At 34.3% G+C, this 17,691-nt stretch overlaps 2 protein-coding genes across 2 annotated transcripts; one reads left to right on the top strand and one right to left on the bottom strand.

Moving 5' to 3' along the window:
• The first annotated feature begins 4,912 nt into the window (after positions 1–4,912).
• On the top strand, positions 4,913–7,954 carry LOC120090105 (chaperone protein dnaJ 6-like). The gene is made up of 8 exons (XM_039047617.1): positions 4,913–5,200; positions 6,033–6,131; positions 6,262–6,363; positions 6,514–6,573; positions 6,656–6,762; positions 6,841–6,923; positions 7,257–7,347; positions 7,457–7,954. The coding sequence occupies exons 1-8, from the start codon at positions 5,099–5,101 to the stop codon at positions 7,656–7,658; spliced, it is 846 nt and encodes a 281-aa protein (XP_038903545.1). The 5' UTR covers positions 4,913–5,098; the 3' UTR covers positions 7,659–7,954.
• Positions 7,955–9,406: 1,452 nt separating this feature from the next.
• Positions 9,407–17,359, bottom strand: LOC120092181 (exo-poly-alpha-D-galacturonosidase). The gene is made up of 3 exons (XM_039050414.1): positions 16,637–17,359; positions 10,741–11,072; positions 9,407–10,061 (listed from the first exon to the last, which is right to left on the bottom strand). Exons 1-3 carry the CDS (start codon positions 17,272–17,274, stop codon positions 9,571–9,573), a joined length of 1,461 nt encoding a protein of 486 aa, XP_038906342.1. The 5' UTR covers positions 17,275–17,359; the 3' UTR covers positions 9,407–9,570.
• Between the last annotated feature and the right edge of the window lie 332 nt (positions 17,360–17,691).

Here is a 17,691-nt window from a genome sequence, read left to right as displayed (position 1 = left end):
TTTTAGAAAACGGGTTTGGAGAAAAGGTTTTCGTAAGAAGTTTTTGTGAGTGTGAATAAAGAAAGAAAGATTGTAGTAGACTAGAAAGCAATAAGCAACAACAACAGCTTTATAGAGTACTACTCCGGGTATGAGGAAGTGATGGTTAGTCTTATCCCCATATAGTGCATTTTGAACAAAAAGCCAACTGGCGCCCTTGCATATGCAAAAAGGCGAGTGGTCACTTACAATGAAAATGTAAAGAAAGCAAGCTAACTAAGCTAATACAATACAAAATATGAAAGTATGCTAGAAGGGGGTTGGATTGGGCATGCGACCATGGGCAACAGGCCCTGGACAAGCATGACCGTGACACTACACATACCATCTCTCTCTACTCATTGTATTTGTAATATAAGGTTTGAAACGATTGGACATTCAACAGGGTATTATTATTTATGTGATGTTGGATACCCAAATGCAAAGGGTTTTTTTAGCTCCATATTGAGGCGAAAGATGTCATCTTTCAAAGTGGCGTGGAAGAGGTAATGCATCAACAACTCCATGAGAATTTTTTAACATAAAACATTTTTCTGCACAGAATGTCATCGAGAGAATGTTCGAGTTGTTGAAGGGTAGATGGACAATCTTGCGAGGAAAATCATACTACCCAGTGCAAATCCAATGTCGAACCATCATGGTGTGTTGCCTTCTGCACAATCTTATCAATAGGGAGATGACTAATAATGAACTAACTGAGGATTTGGATGAGGTGGATTCAAGCTTTGCTACAACTGGGGGGATGAGATAAATTATATTGAGAGTTCAAATGAATGGACCTAATGGAGGGATGAACTGGCGCAACAGATGTTTGCTGAATGGGAGTTGCGTAGCGTGTAGTGCCTTTATACTTTTTGTTTATTGTAGTGCCTTTATGAATGATATCATTCGAAACTCTCTCATTATGTTTACAATATTTTGTACTTAACTTTATCCATGAACTCTCTCATTAGTTATGTTACAACTACTTGTCATTTATTGTTTAATTATATTAAAATATGTACGTGTATATACTAGAATGTCAAATTCCTCAAGAGCCTCGAAGTACACTTGGACTAAACAGGAAGAAGCAAAGCTGGTCGAGTACTTGGTGGCATTAGTCACATCTGGTAGATGGAGATCAGACAATGGTACGTTTCGACCTAGCTACTTGGCACAACTACAACGTTTGATGGCTAAAAAGTTGCTCGGCTGTAATATCCAAGGATCACCAACTATAGATTGTCAAGTCAAATCCCTGAAAAAAAACTTACCAAACGATCATGGAAATGAGAGGACCAGCTTGTAGTGGATTTGGCTGGAATGAGGAATTCCAATGCATCACTACAAAGTGGGACTTATTTGATGGATGGGTGAAGGTACAATTTTGTCTAAATTGATTTACGAATATTGGTAACAAAATCATAACATCCACTTCACCCTCGCATCTTGCAACAAAGGGGCTTCTACACAAGTCGTTCCCATACTATGATGATTTGGCCTATGTCTTTGGCAAGGATCGGGCTACGGGCTACGGGAGGACAGTCAGAGATTTTTATGGACGTCGGGTCTAACGTGCCAAACCATATGAATGATGGAGTTCCTATTCATGAATCATAGGATCCAAAAATCTCCACGATGTCTAGTCAGGGAATGGACATGTCACAGGATGACATGCATGGAACATGTACCGGTCGAAGTACTGAACAAGGAAATGCTTCGAGAGGAAGCGAAGTGGGAATCAATATGAAATGGTAGAGATTGTTAGGAATGCGATGGAGTTTGCAAATGACCAATTGAAGGCGATTGCAGAATGGTCAAAAGAGAAGCGTGCAACTGAAGTCGAACTACGTGCAGAAGTTGTAAACCAACTTCAAGATATTCCTGAATTGCACAACCGACAGAGGGTAAAGATTATGTAAATCATATTCCGCAACGTATCTGATCCCACAACCCTAAAGTTGGATTATTGCAACCTCCTCCTTAAAGAGAATGTTTGATCAACTCGTGTTTTGGACTGCTTTTCAATAATGAACAATGATTAGTTTGTTTCAATTATGCATTTAAGTTTGTAGTACATTTGGTACCTAAAAATAAAAGGTCATATTTTATTCATCAAATCATGAGTTAGTTATTTTGTCTTAGAGATGCTTGTACCTAAAAAAAGAACTTTATATATGAAACACATGAATTGCATCCGAAAGTAATGCATTTTTTTTTTCTTTCTTGGCCATGTTAACTAAGGTATCTCTGAAAATGACAAAAAAATCGTTGTTAGCTTTTAATATAAATTACAATGAAATTAATTTTGTATAAATTGGTGGAACATATTTCATATGCATAATTATTAGTATTATAAAATATGGTAGTAGAAAAAGTTACACATGGTCTAAAATAATCTACATTCAAATTACAGACGGTTACAAATACTTTGCACCCCAAACACAGACTATTATAACCCACAGACTATAATAACGCATCCCAAGCACAGACTATAATAACACATCCCAAACACAGACTATTATAAGATATAATACAAATACTCACAGTTTATTATAACCCACAGACTATAATAACCTACTTGTGCCCCAAACGCCTCCAACTTTCAAAATCCTATCATCATCTAATTTTGGTCCTTGAGATGTTGGTAATAGGTTAATTTTTCTCAGTTTCAAAATCATACAATCAACGCTCTCATGCAAAAAATAATCAATTTTGATCATTGACATCTTCTCCCTATTATATACTTTAATAGAAAAATGAGTTTACAATTTTTTTTTTGAGGATTTTGATTGTATAGCAAAATTTCAAGGGGCAAATAGAAAATTAGCAAAAACGAAAAAAAAAGTTGATTTTTGGCAAAGATGATGTCAGCATGATGGGTAGCTTTTATTGTATTTCTGCTCTTTCGATTGATCTAAAGTTTTTCTTTCACCTCCTAATTTACCGTGGTGTATATTTAACACATCCCCTAAATTTAAGTGTTATTTGTACTTTTTAATATAAATATTTTATTTTATTTTATTTATCTTTAGATTAGATATTCGATTTAGGTTTTGAATTTCAAATCACGTGTTTTTTTTTTTCATTTGAATTTTAAATTCGCATATTTTTCTCCTTACAAAAAAAAGAATTTAACCCTTTAAATTACTGATTATTGATCCAAAAACTTAAGTGAGTCGTGAAAGCGAATTTAATTATATATTATCGAGTACTCCTCCTCACTTCCCAACAAGTGAGTGATTTGAATACAAGAATTCTCTGGATCAAAGCTTAAATTAGTGGATGAAGATGAATTTAATTATATATATCATATAACAAACCCTATCTTCAAATTTTAATAAACAAATACAGATCCATCTTTTAATGCAACAAATAATCGAAGCAGGAAGTGAAATTCAAAATTCCAATTGAACAAAGCTTTTCTCAAAAGGGAAGGGTAAAGGACATAACCTTCATCTAACAAAAACCCACAACTAATAATCATACCAACCAACCACAAAAGCTTCTTGAAATTCTAGTTTTGGGTCAAAAATAAAGAGTAGAGGTTGAGATCTGAACGGCCAAAAGGAAATAAACAAATTTCAAAGAAACCCTAATGTGGTATTTGTTTGTTTGTTGAACTCCTTCCTTTTTTTTAATAGTTATTTTGAAAACAATATATTTTTTAAATGTTTCTTTTTTGTATGTGTTAGGTAGGTTTTTTATGCTGAAATAATTTAACGTTCGAGAGTTGACAAAATATTTGAATTTTTAATAATTAATAGAATCTTTATCGCATATATATTTTTTTAATTGGTTAGTATTTTCGTGAGATTTAAAAAATATTAGATTCTTAAATAGTTAATGGAATCTTCTTTTGTTATGATTTGAATTTTAGATTTGATGTTTTCGGTGGTTATGGGATATTTTCGTTTTTTTGATAATTAGTAGTTAATAATCTTGAAAATAATTTTGCTATTTTCTAATTTTAAAATATTTTTGCTATTTTTTAAAATGAATCTTTAAATTTTAGCCTTTCTTGTTTTCTTCTTTTAAAGCACGCACTTGATGACCACCTACTTAGGATTTTATATCATAGGAGTTTTCTTGATACTCAGATTTTATATCCCAGTAAATTTTCTTGATACTCAATTGTTGAAGCCAGGCAAGTTGTATTGTAAGATTAGCAGAAATATGCATAAACTAATCGATAAAAAAATAATAATAAAACAACATAAACAATTATAAACTTTAAAAAAGTAAGAAGGTTAAAATTTCATTTTCAAAGCTTAAAATGGGTCCCCTTCTATAAATTTATAGTTTTATTATTATCATTGTGTCTTTTCTTGCATGGATTTTCAAGGCTTAAAATTGGTTCTTTCAAGTTACATGAATTTTAGAAACATGTTCCGATTGTATCTTTTCTTGTATATAAATAATAATTATTGCTTGGCCAATTTTGATATAAATTAACTTCAAATTAACTTATTAAAAGTATAGTAAAATTTTAGAACTATGAACGATAGATGTTGATACAAGTCTATTGGTGTCTAGTTCTAAAATTTTGCAAATATTTTTCACAGATTTACATTTAAAATAATTTTTCTAGATTAAATAATATTCTAACAAAACAATTTTTTGGCAAAAAAAAAAAAAAAAAAAAAAACCCTTCCATATACCTCTCTTATTTATCTCTATCTCTCTCTCTCTCTTTTTTTTTTTGTCTCGAAAATAAATAAATACGTTTTGTAATATTTGTTTAATAGATCAACCGTGTAAAAGTAGGAGCGTGGATGTATTTGGAGGGAGTTAATCAAGTGTGGTTAAATTGAAATGAAGGGTTAAGATCAAATATAGAGTGTTGTTGACGCTACACTCGCTTGTAGAAGATCATCGCGCGGGAAAGGAATGAACCCAAAGCCCTTCATGGCGGGAAAAGAAAAGAATAAAAATCCTCAAAATGAAGAGTTTTTCGCCCACATTGAGAATCAAATTCGTCCATCCAACGAAACAATCATCGTCTTCTTCATCCAATCCTATATTTCTTAGGTTCTGCGCTGCGATTCTCGTTTTCATTTGAGCTTTTACTCCAATTGCAATGGCGAAGAAGAAGAAATCTAGGGTTCCAATGGAAGAAGAGGAGGAAGAGCAAGTTGAGACTCCCACCCAATCTCCAACCAATCAGAATAGCCTCTACGAGGTACGGGGTTTGTGTTATCGCTGTTCTGGAAGTTTTTTCTGTCTTTATATTTATCGCTCGATTGACCATTTTATCTCGAGATTCTTTTGCCCTAAATATGGTGTCGGGTTTTTTCGGTTTCTTTTGCGGAGGGAGGGGGCGGGGGGTGGGGGTTTGAGCTTTGTTTATTTACGATCTGAGTTTTAGTATAATCATGATGGACGTTTTTGTCTTACGATGTGTAGCTAATCGCTAATTTTCAAAGGAGAAAATTGTTGTTCATGCTCAAATTCCCAACCTTTATTTGAATTTGGTGGGAATTGGTTAGTTTTGAGACAACAGCGGAGTCAACCGGATCACTTAATGCCGGCGTGTAAATGAAAAAGAAAAGGGAAGTTAAAGGCTCGCTAGAGAGGGACATGGAGGGGAAAAAACAACTTTAATCACCCGTTCATTGTCTAACTTTAATCCAAAGAAAAGGGAAGTAAATCACTAGCTCTCTGGTTCTGTGAAAGTGAAGAATTCAGTTACCCAGATCAATGAAACTCGAGAGTGTCCTAGTTTTCGTTTAGGCATTATGTGCTGATAATTTCTTTGGATTGTGATTTAAGATTTTTTCCTGCACAATTTTAGTTGTTTACTTTTTCTTGTTACTGATACTTGTTCTTAAGATACTAGGATTTTGAACTTTAACTTTCCCATGTTCTTTCTACTTTAATAATGAGTTACAACCATTTTATTATTCTGAATGTAGGGGGTTAAAGAATATATTATTTACTAACTGCAGCACCACAGTGTAGTTGCCAGTTGTTGTCCTTCACTTCCTAATTTTCATTTATGATAATGCTTGTAGGTTCTTGGAGTGGAGAGGACAGCTTCTCAGCAGGAAATAAAGAAGGCATACTATAAGTTGGCACTTCGCCTGCATCCTGATAAAAACCCTGGAGATGAGGTTAATTCTGATTTTAACATCTGCAAATTTTAGTTCCGATTAGCTTAATTTAATCTTATTTTTATTAAGCATATTTTCTTCTCTATCAGAAATTATCAATATTTGTTTATCTGTCACGTTTCTCCCTTAGGAAGCAAAAGAGAAATTTCAGCAGTTGCAAAAGGTTATGTCGATTCTTGGGGATGAGGAGAAGCGTGCAGTTTATGATCAAACTGGCTGTATTGATGATGCCGTAAGTACATATTAAACTTTATTACAGTTGGTGTAAAAAGAATTGCATCTTCCTGGACAACATTGTGAAAAGAAGAGAATAGTTTTAATATATAGTGACATATAGACGTGAAGATCTAATATGCCCCTATGTTGGTTCTTTTCATATCAGGACCTTGCAGGGGAAGTTGTTCAGAATCTTCATGAATTTTTCAGAACCATGTACAAAAAGGTTTCACCATATCAAAATATCAATACTTTCATAATCTCACTGCAACTAGTTTGTCTATAATGATATATATGGTTAATTGTAGGTCACTGAAGCTGACATAGAAGAATTTGAGGCAAATTACAGAGGCTCCGAGTCAGAGAAGAAAGATTTGATTGATTTGTTCAAGAAATTTAAGGGTAATATGAACAGGTAAGGAGAATGTCCCAACTGTCCTATTTTTGTCTGCATATGCCTAGTTGCTCTCTCTTAAAATTTCTTCTTCCACAGGCTGTTCTGCTCAATGCTTTGTTCAGATCCCAAGCTTGATTCACACCGGTTCAAGGACATTTTAGATGAGGCAATTACTGCTGGTAAGCTTCCATCTTGCTTTATTGGTAACTACCTGGGCAAGTAATTACCTTGATCCGTTTCTTGTGCTGATGGAACTAGTCCAATTGCACTTGTCTTCGAATTCAGTATTAAGTTTTATATTGAACTGAATGTTTGATCATGTTCTGAAGAAAATGTTTGATTATGTTACCTAACTTTTTCTTATACTTATTCTGCTCTAAGGATGCTACTCATTCAGTGCTCAGAAGCAGTCTACCTTCTCTTGGATTTTCTGTCGATAATTCTGATACATTTCTTGGCAACTTTCTTAGATGTGATGGTGCTAATCTTCGTATTTTCTTCCTTTTTGTTAGGAGAGCTAAAATCGACAAAGTCCTACGATAAATGGGCAAGGAAAATATCTGAAACGAAGCCACCTACCAGTCCTTTGAGGAAAAGGGTGAAGTGAGTTTTCTCTGCATGTTTATTACTTTAATGATGATATTATTAAGTTTTTTATCAGCCAAATCACGTTTACTTTCAAAGCTTACCTAGTGTCTGGATTTTTATACAGTTCTAAGGAGTCAGAAACAGACCTCTATGCAGTAATATCTCAGAGACGGAATGAGAGGAAAGAACAATTTGATTCCATGTTCTCATCTTTGATATCTAAATATGGGGGAGGCGGTGCCTCTGAACCGACTGAGGAAGAATTTGAGGCTGCCCAGAAGAAGCTAGAGAGCCGAAAGTCCTCCAAAAAATCCAAGAGGAAGTAATTCTCATCTTCAATGAAAAATCTGCTTGATCGATTGTTTGTTTCTGTACAAACGTTTTAGCTCTGTCCTACTGAATGACTGCAGAAATGTCATGTCAATGGTTTTCCATGATGAAGTTATTTATGTTTTTTACTTTATGAATGTACATTTTTCAGTTTGCTGTCGTTCTTTATGTTCCCTGCCTATTAATTATTCCAGGAAAGTTTGCACTTAAAAGACTAGAAGAAGCAAAAGTATTTTTGCATTTGAAATCTTAAGTAATGGTTTAGACTCTTTCATTTAGGGTCTTGGTCTCTTCCCACTGCTTGGAAGTGTTTCATATTACCATTTTAGTATGAAGATGTGGCTATCCTTGGAAGTTATCCTTAGTGTAGGGAAGATCCGTCTAATGCTGTAGTGCCCCATATTTGATTTCATCTGTTACAGCAAGCACAAATCTATATTGTATATGTATTCTTCATGACTTGTGATTTCATTGTACTCAGTTCATAGTGGTTAACCCCATATTGATATTTATCATAAGTTTTAGGTTGTGTCATGAAAAGTATTGTTGAACTTTCGATAAAATATATTCCTATTATTATAAAAGTTACAATCTTTTCCAAGACCTTTCATCAATGAAAATTGAGACCTAAGATAGTGTGACAATGACCTAAGTTACAATCTTTTCCAAGACCTTTCATTAATGTTTCAAAACTGTTGTTTGAGTAGTAATCCTTTAAAATGACGAATGAAAATTGAGACCTAAAATAGTGTGACAGTGACCTAAGAACAATATATCGACCCAAATTTCTATTCAAAGTCACAATTACATTGTTTTGTCTCAATTTTTATCTAACAATCGAAAAAGTTTATACTTCAAGGATGGTTTTGAAACACTTACGAAAACGTTAAGGCAATAACGTGCCTTGCAAAAGAATGGTGATTTTTTTTTTCTTTTAAACAAAGGATAAATTCCACGAGTAGTTTTTATAATTTGGGCTAATTCTTGTTGCAACCATACTTCAGTGCCATGCTTACTTGCTTATTGGACTATGAATTTATTGTCTCGAATTGTCTACTTAACTCGATCAACCAAAATTTTTCAATATCATTTTGGCATCTTCTATAAAGAAAACTAAAAAATTGAAAATAGGTTGAAGTGAGAAAAAGCAACTGAAAGTGGTTTGATAAAGGACATGAAGAACTCAACCTTTCTTCAAATTGAAAGTGAAATTCACCTTTGATGGTTAAAGAGGCTAGCCATATCAAATAAACATGTGTCATCTTAGGAAAAACTTCCATTCATAAGCTTTCTTCCTTGGTGGAATTGGTTCAAATATTCAGTCGGGACCTTACTTTTTATATTGAAAGTTGGAACTCAAACCATCCAATCTAACTACCCAAAGTCCAATGTTACGATTTAGTTTTGAATTTTTGTTTATAATGATTTACTCTCTATATTTTTAATTGGTAAAAGTTTAGTCCGTAGACTTTAATTTGTAATAATTTAGTTCTTATAGTTGACAAACATTTTTAGATAATATAGACTAAATTGTCACACATCTGAAAATACATAGATAAAATGTCAAAATACCGTAACTATCTCTTAGAAATCTTTTTAGCATTAAGTTTTCATTTTACGTATTATTAAAAATCATACGAACCAACGTAGAAACAATTAAGAGTCTTATTTACTAATTCAAACCATTTTAACCAAATTTCTCAAAATTTCCATCCATCAAAATTTTGTTAAGTGAAATAACCCATTTGCAACAAATGAAAAATACAACTTTTATTGCCAAATAATCAAGTCTAGGAACAGACCATTATGCGGCAAGCTCTTAAGTCTTTGCAGAATACAATTATTCTATTCTATTCACATTTTACTAAAAAAAAAAAAAAGGTTAGAATTCAAATAATCCACAAACTCTCATTCACTGAAATAACCAGAATGAAAGTTCGAAAATGAGATGTTATTCACAGTGGAAGGTCTGAAATCCAAAGGATTGTTCCATTGTAATGATCCATCATTATCAGACCAATTCATATCAACATTTTCTAGATTCAATCCTTCAATGTGTTCCATAATCATCCCTGCCATCCCATGTTTAACAAAGCCTTGGCATCCAGGTCTGTAGTCTGCTAAACCACCACCATACTTTGTCCATCTTTTGTAGGTCAGCTTCACGTTGGTGAATCTCAGATTACTTAGAACGCCAGATTTCGATCCTGATAAGAAAACCCCATTTTCGGATTTTGCCGTGATATTTATGAAGCGTATATTTGAGATTGAACCTTCCTTCGATCCTGAATCTCTTGGACAAGTTGTAACGTAAATCGGCTCGGCTCTTCCCCACCATGAGGGATCATAGTATCTTGTAGTGATGTTCATGTTTGAGAATGTAATATCATTTGCACTTCCTGCAGAAGAGAATATTGAAGAGAATTTCATTAAGCTTTTGAAAGATGAATGGTTGGATTTTTTTCCTCCAGTTTTCAGGTTGAATTAGCACATTAAACTTCAGAATCATGTGGTAAGCTAAGAGCTAAGTTCTAGCTGGCATACAACTCTACGGAACATTTCACTCATGGTATGGTATCAATAAGTCTAAGGACATGTTTGGGAGTGATGGCTCAATCATTCAAAAACACTTTTAAACACAAGCAAATGCACTCAAACATTTTTTTTTTTTTTTTTTGAGACAAGAAATTTGATAAATGAAATATCCAAAGAATCCATCAGAAAAGGCTCCTATAGAGATACATGAGGACCAAAGTGACACCCCAATGTAACATAAACCAAGGGGGAGGGGACGACAAAAGGGAGAGAGACGAAAAGATGTAAGTTGGATTGAAAAACTAAAAACATGTTTCGAGTGAATTTTACCCTGACATAAATGATTTTAAATATTTCGAAATCACTCCCAAAGATACCCTGTTATACTCATGTTATGAAGCACAAGACTAGAGTTTCTAAAGTTGTACCATTTACTTCTGGAGGCTTGGAATCTTGTTCTAAAAAGGAGAGCTATAAGCTAAAATGGCTCTCAGAAAGCCTCAAGTTTCTGCATCAGAACTAAGAAGGGAAGCAAGAACTTACCTCCATCACGCAGCTGAAACCCGAGACCTCGATGAGAATCGACAATGGTGATATTGTCAAAGAGCATCCGGGTGAAATTAAACCAACTGGCGCTGCCCAGCTTAATGGCAGAAGATTTAGTTCGTATCCAGCAGTTAGTGGCTGTTAAGTTGAAGACAGGACCATTAGATGTCTTGGGGCAGATTGCATCATCCCCAGTGTCAATTCTACACCTTGTAATGAGCGTATTATTGGAGTCCTCAATATCAATTCCATCGTTGTTGGGTGTATCGAAATCTCCATAAATGGAAACATCTTTAATGACTGTGTTTTCACATCTTACAAGATGCAAGCTGCATAAAATTTCACTTTTAAAACATATTGATAACAAACTCATTTTTAGTTTTTATGTTTTAGCGATAAAAATACAACAAAATTTTCATCTTTTAAGGTACGTTCAATAACAAATTCATTTTTAGTTTATGTTTCTATGTTCATTTTTTCACAATTTCTTTACTACAATACAAAGAAATACTTGTAGTATTCTTAATCAAATTTCAAAGCAAAAACAAGTTTACTATGGTTTCACCATCAATGTGTAAGGGATAATGGGAATATTAATTTGGTTATTGGAAAGGGCAAATTAGTAATTAGATAGTAAGTTTGTTAGAAATTTTAGTAATAAATAGAGGGAGGGGTTGGAGAAAGGTGTGAGTAATTTTGCGGTTCCTTTGGGAAATTGTGAGAGAGAGTAGCCCTCTCGAAAGGTTGTGGTATATTATAATTTCATTATTGATATAGTAATATAAATCTATCTTTTACTATTCTTGTTTGTTCTTTGTGTTCTGAGTGTTTCTTGTTAGGAGGGATCCTAGTACAATAAAAGTATTTCTTAATTTGATAACTCATTCGTATTCATTAGCAATATAGCACAATCAAAGATTCATTGGACACAAATTCAAAGAAAAGGAAAAGCAAACAAGGTATTAAACATAAAATAATGAAACACAAAATTATACACATATTCGTTGAGTTCTAAGGACTGTTGAACAGTGAACACTAAATCAAAAGTGGAAAGCATACAATTCTAAAATTTGAACAAAATGGAGCACAAAATCACACAAATTACAAACCTCTATGGTAACTCAAATTTTCATTTCCTTCTAAAACTGTGACCAAAATCGACATTCAACACCAATATTTCGTTATCTCAGCTCCAAATATTTGTTTCTTGAACATATACTGTAACGATATTAAAATTTAACTCCAAATTATCTTCCTCTAATTGCTAATATAAAAAATGTGCTTGGATTTTCCCCCCTAATTTGAAGTCTAGATGAAGTCAAAAAGATTGGCACCGACAAAGTCAAAGAGAAAACGAAGTCTATGGATGAAGAGATTGAAAATTGATGAATTAGTGAATTTCGACTGAAAACTGATGAATTTTGGTCAGAATTCATCAAATATCACTAGAAATTAACTGAGATTCAAAAGGTTTTTTTCCAGAAAATTCAAATACCCTTGAAATATTTGTTGAAACATTTTTTTTTGAGAGACTATTTTTTGAAACATTAAATAAAATCAACCAAAAAAACTCTCAAATTTAGTCTTAAAGTAAGAATAACTTATGTAAATTCCGATTCTTTTATAGATACAAGTTAATTCAACAACAAATTGACAGCTTTCATTCAATTGGAGAGAATGAGTAAGAAAGTTGTTGGATTAAACACCATTTTGGTCTGGTCATTTAAGATTGGCTTTTCAGCCAAGTGGGAATACATATAGACTTTTGGAAACATTGTTTTAATTGCATTTTTTTTAGAAAAATTTTCCCAGATAGAAAAAATGTTAAACTATTTACAAAAATAGCAAAAAAAAAAGAAAAAAAAAAAAAACACTGATAGACTCTATCAACCTCTATAAAAAAAGATTAAATTTTGCTATTTTGTGTAAATAGTTTCCCTTATTTTTCTATTTTTGAAAATCTCCCTTTTTTTATACTAGCATGTCCCAAACCACAAACTTATCCAATTGCACTTTTAAGATGATGAAAAAACTACAACCAAGATGCACTAGTTTCTTTACCATATATCCCCAAAGCACCAAAAATATTTGGTTGTTTCCATCAACCCCCGTCGAAAGTAGAAGTCTAACATTGTCCTTACCTCTTAAATAAGTTCTACTTCTATCTACAACTAATACGGAGCAAATGCAATTAAAAAAATTCCCTGGGTGCCAAGGCCATGAATACATGCTTGAAGTATCTTCCTACACTTCAAATGAAAAGACTGAACCAAAATCTTTTAATTTGTAGGGTTTCACCAAACTTTGTAACATTTTGTATGATTCTTCTGGTGATCCCCTAACTAGAACTAACGCTTCTTCTCTTGATTTCCATGCCTTAGCTTTAACTAACACCGAATTTATGTCTCATGTCTTTCAAAATGTCTTTTGGCCTATAAGAATAACCAACTTCTTCATATTTCTACTTTATTATATGGCCAAGAACCAATTAGCAACGTGCCTATGGTCATCAGTCTAAATTTCATTGTTACATGTACGAACATTATATTACTTGAAAATCTTAAATATTTCACAACCTTTCAATTTAACACCACCCATTCTCCATTTGCATTTTTCAACAATGCATCTAACTTTGTATAGCTTTTTGGTCGACTTCTTGACCCTAAACCGAAAGTTACATCTAATTGCTAAAAGAGACAACCTCATCATCTTTAAAATTTTCTTAGATAGAAGAATAAGCTTGACTTAGCATGACAATTGAGTTACTTTACGGATGTGGCAAATTAGGACATACTGTATATGGAACATTAGAAGGAAATCTAGAGTTCTACACATGATGATCAAGGACTACATCATCTACTACATGGGGTTCTTCTGAATGATATGCATCAGCATCTGCATCTACTTCCTCTCCATCATCACCTGTTTCCCTCCTGAACCATTCATTAAAATCTTGAGTAACATGGTCCACATCACCCCCCAAGTTATGTGTCACCAAATTGCTAGGCAATGGAATAAGTGATGGGTTCAGGCCAAAATATGTGGGTGTCAATGGAAGGGGCATAGATGTTGATGGAATATCATCTATCTTATAAGTGAATGACCAAGATGTTGATGGGATTTCTTGAGATGGTCACATATATGATGTTTGACACTAAATATAGACGAAATGTTTGGTTACTCGAACGCTTTAGAAAAGTGGATACGTAAAGGGATATTATTATAGAGACTTCTTCCCATGTCAGGAATGTGTGAATGTCTTATTTCTAATGACAAATGCATGATCTTGGACCTCAATTGGAATACACATCTTATTACTACTCATCCAAATGTATACACCTTATCTTATAAACCCAATTTAATTACCTAAAATTTTTAAATGAATAGTATTACAATGGGTGCAAAACAAAACAAAAAAACTAATTAAAAAATTTTCAAAAACTCAATCTTATGCCGGGCAAAAAAACAGATTACATCATTTTTGGTCCCGAATACCCCCAAACATCTTGGGTCATCGGGTATAAAACCAGAACCTATTTTCCCCAACTCCCATTGTTTAAACCCAATTATGGCCCAACCGGGTAAATCAAATGCCCTAGTCTTTGCCATGTTCTTAAAATATGAGGCCCGACTGGGATCCATAATAAAGTTCGAAATTTTGCAAAAATCATTATACAACACATATATTTTGAACTATGCAGACAACATAATGTTAAATGGATGAACTACATATCTTTTTATGTAATGACAAATCATAATGTTGGGGAGTAAAATTTGTGCCAAGAGACAAACGTTTTGTGGAGAGAAATTGATTAAGTTGTGACTGATGATAATGTTGTGAGTACATCTTTTTAGTAAAACATTCAATTAATTGTTAATGGTAGATAAGAATGTTGGTCGATTAATAAGTATATTGTATTTAATGAGGTGAAGAGGATAGAAAAGTAACTAACTATTCCATGTTTTCGGGAATTTCATATGGTTTAGGGGCTCAAATGAAGGGGAAAAAAAAACTAGTATTTAAAAATAATTTTTTTTTTACCTTTTGCTTGCTTCATCACATAGTCAAATTACCATAATAACCTTGAGATGCATACATGGTGGCTTGATCAAGGTTGGCAAAAATCTCTGTGGGTTGGGTCCCCGCCTCGACCAGGGATTATAACCAGGTCTCCAATCGGGGACGGAGCGGGCATGGGGAGGGTATCCTCGCCTTGTCCCCGACCCCGATCTCGCCCCGCTTATATTTTTAATATATATTTGAAATTATTATTTATATATATTATACTTAAAATGAGAAGAATCAAATTAGGGAGCCCATTTAAGGCTCAGGCGCAAACATTTTTCCACTTCACCATTAAACCCTAGCTTTTAGACACCTATTTTCCTTTTCATTATCAGTATCTCGTACCAATACTGCTTCTTGGCTTCTCCTTTCTTACTTCACGGCTTCACCTCAAATTCTAAGTCGTCACCATCCATGAACATTTCCACCGCCGCCAACAGTGGCAAGGGAAGTGTCTTTTCTGCTATTTTTTCCCAACAGTAGCAAGAGAGGTGTGTTTTATGCTATTTTTTCCCCATCATTTGAGTTAATTGTTTCTGTTTTTTCAACCATTCTCTCTCTTCTTTATTTTTCCTCTCTCTCCATCAAGATCTATCGCATTATAACAAATTAAGATTTAAAGATTAATTTTTAAAAGTTGAGTTTAATAAAAACGGAGAGCTTAGTTGGGGTGCCATTAACACTACAGATCGTATACAACGTCACATGCTTTATATGGCTCTTTCTCCCTCCTGATGTCATATGTGTTGTCAACAATCTGAATCTCCGATCCATTTGCTTTTCCACTGTTCTTTTGTTAATTTCTAGACCACGGTTTTGTCTACTTGTGGTTGGTCTTTTACACGCCCTAATTCCATTTCTGACGCGTTGGCTTCGTGGGTCATCCCTTTGGTGGTACAAAGAAGTTGATTTGGTTGGCTCTCTTGCATTCTTTTGGAGTTTATGGAGCGAGAGAAATAGACCTCTTTTTCAAGGATCTTTTTATAACTTCCATCGTTTCATGGACTTTGTTTTATCTATGGCTTTATCTTGGTGTAAAACAAAGCACCCTTTTACACACTTTAATTTATCCTTTTTAGTCTGTAATTGGCGCACACATTTCATCAATGAAATGTTTCTTTTACCAAAAAAATAAAAATAAAAACGGGGATAGGTCTCTACGAGGACTCGATTCCCTGACGGAGATAGGTCTCTGAGAATCCCCATCTCCTTCCCCGACTTCAATTCACGGGAATGGGAATGGGGAGTGCTCCCTCGCCCCGGCCCCGTTATCAACCCTTCATGATACTTACGCAAGCTACTTGATTCTCACTCTAGTTCTTGTTTTTTTCTTAAGATTTTTTGTAGATATTTTTTTTTTCAAAATACAATTGATATAAATATCTTTTTACAAAACACGTGATATTTTTTCACTCATTCAATTTTTTTACAACAAAATTTTAAGAAAATGAGAACTAGGGTGAGTATCGGGTAGCTAAAATGAGTATCAAGTAGCTAGAGTGAGTACCGAGTAGTTAGACCACCACGTGTTTGTCAAGATTGTTATAATAATTTAACCATGTGATGAAATAAGCAAAAGGTTAAAAGATAAATACCAAATTTTCCATGCTTACATCACTTTTCATCTTCAAGGCTTCAAAAAACGGTTTTTTCAAAATGGTCTATTTTCCAAACTAAAACTTGGAAGAGGCTATAATTATCAATTTCTTCTAAACAAGACAAAGTAGTTTCATTTTTCAAAATATAAACTTGAGGGGTTATAATTGCAAATTTCCCACAAATAATAAAAAAAATGATGTGAGAGAGAGAGAGGAGAGAAGATCGCACCACCAGTGAGCAGGCTGATTGAAGCTAACATTGGAAACCCTAACATTGTTGGAGCCGATGAACCCAACCAGATCCGGCCTGCACTCGTCGCCATAGCACGCCCCAGTTTTGTTCCAACTCACCATCACATTCTTCCTTTTATCAAACTTCTCCACAAATTTCAGCCCCTGCCCATCCACCGTACCTCCGCCGCTGATCCCGACGTCGCTCGCGTTCTCCGCCACTACCGCGTACCACCTCGACGAATCCGCCGGATAGTCCTCCATCTTCGTCCCGGCGAGCACGGTGGCGCCGGGCTGGATGTCCAGTACGACGCCAGATCGAAGCCAGATCGTCGCCGTCAGGTACGTTCCTGGCGGAAACTTGACGTAGCAGCGAGAAGGCGAAGGACAGCTGTTGATGGCGGACTGGATGGCGGCGGTGTCATAGTGGAGGCCGTCGCCGATGGCTCCGAAGTCGGTGACGGAAAAGGAGGTTGGTCGGCGGGGAAGTCGAATGGAGGGAATGGCGCAGTGTGAATGGATGATGAGAAGGAAGAAGAAGAAGAGTTGAATGGTGTTCGGCGTCTTCATCGCTTCCCCTTTTGGTTTGGTGTATGGACGAAAGCCACTTTGTTCGAAATTTATGAATAATTGCATTTATTTTATTTCTTTGAGTTGAATAAACTAGCGTTTATTGTATTTATACATGTGGATAAGGAAGGAGTAACATTAATTAATGTATATATTATAAGTTAAAATTATGCAAAGTTACATTCAAACTACTCGTTGATTTTTCAAAATTACTAGAGTAATAAAAACCTCTACAACCTAAATACTGCCACACTCATCTCAAGTTCTAATTTTCATTAAAACAAAATTTAAGGTATTTCTACTAATTACGTAATCAAAGAGTAAAATTCTGAGGTATTTTTATAATTTACCCCATAATATATAGTTAAGAAACTAAGATGATGTCATTTGATTCAATTCTAATGTAGACCCATTGAACAATAACAATATTCAATATTTTATATGTGACACGAATACACATCATTATCAAGCTAAACCATTAGT

Source organism: Benincasa hispida, chromosome 11 (assembly GCF_009727055.1).
Source record: "Benincasa hispida cultivar B227 chromosome 11, ASM972705v1, whole genome shotgun sequence".
NCBI classification, from domain to species: domain Eukaryota; kingdom Viridiplantae; phylum Streptophyta; class Magnoliopsida; order Cucurbitales; family Cucurbitaceae; genus Benincasa; species Benincasa hispida.
This window is presented reverse-complemented; position numbering and strand designations above follow the sequence as displayed.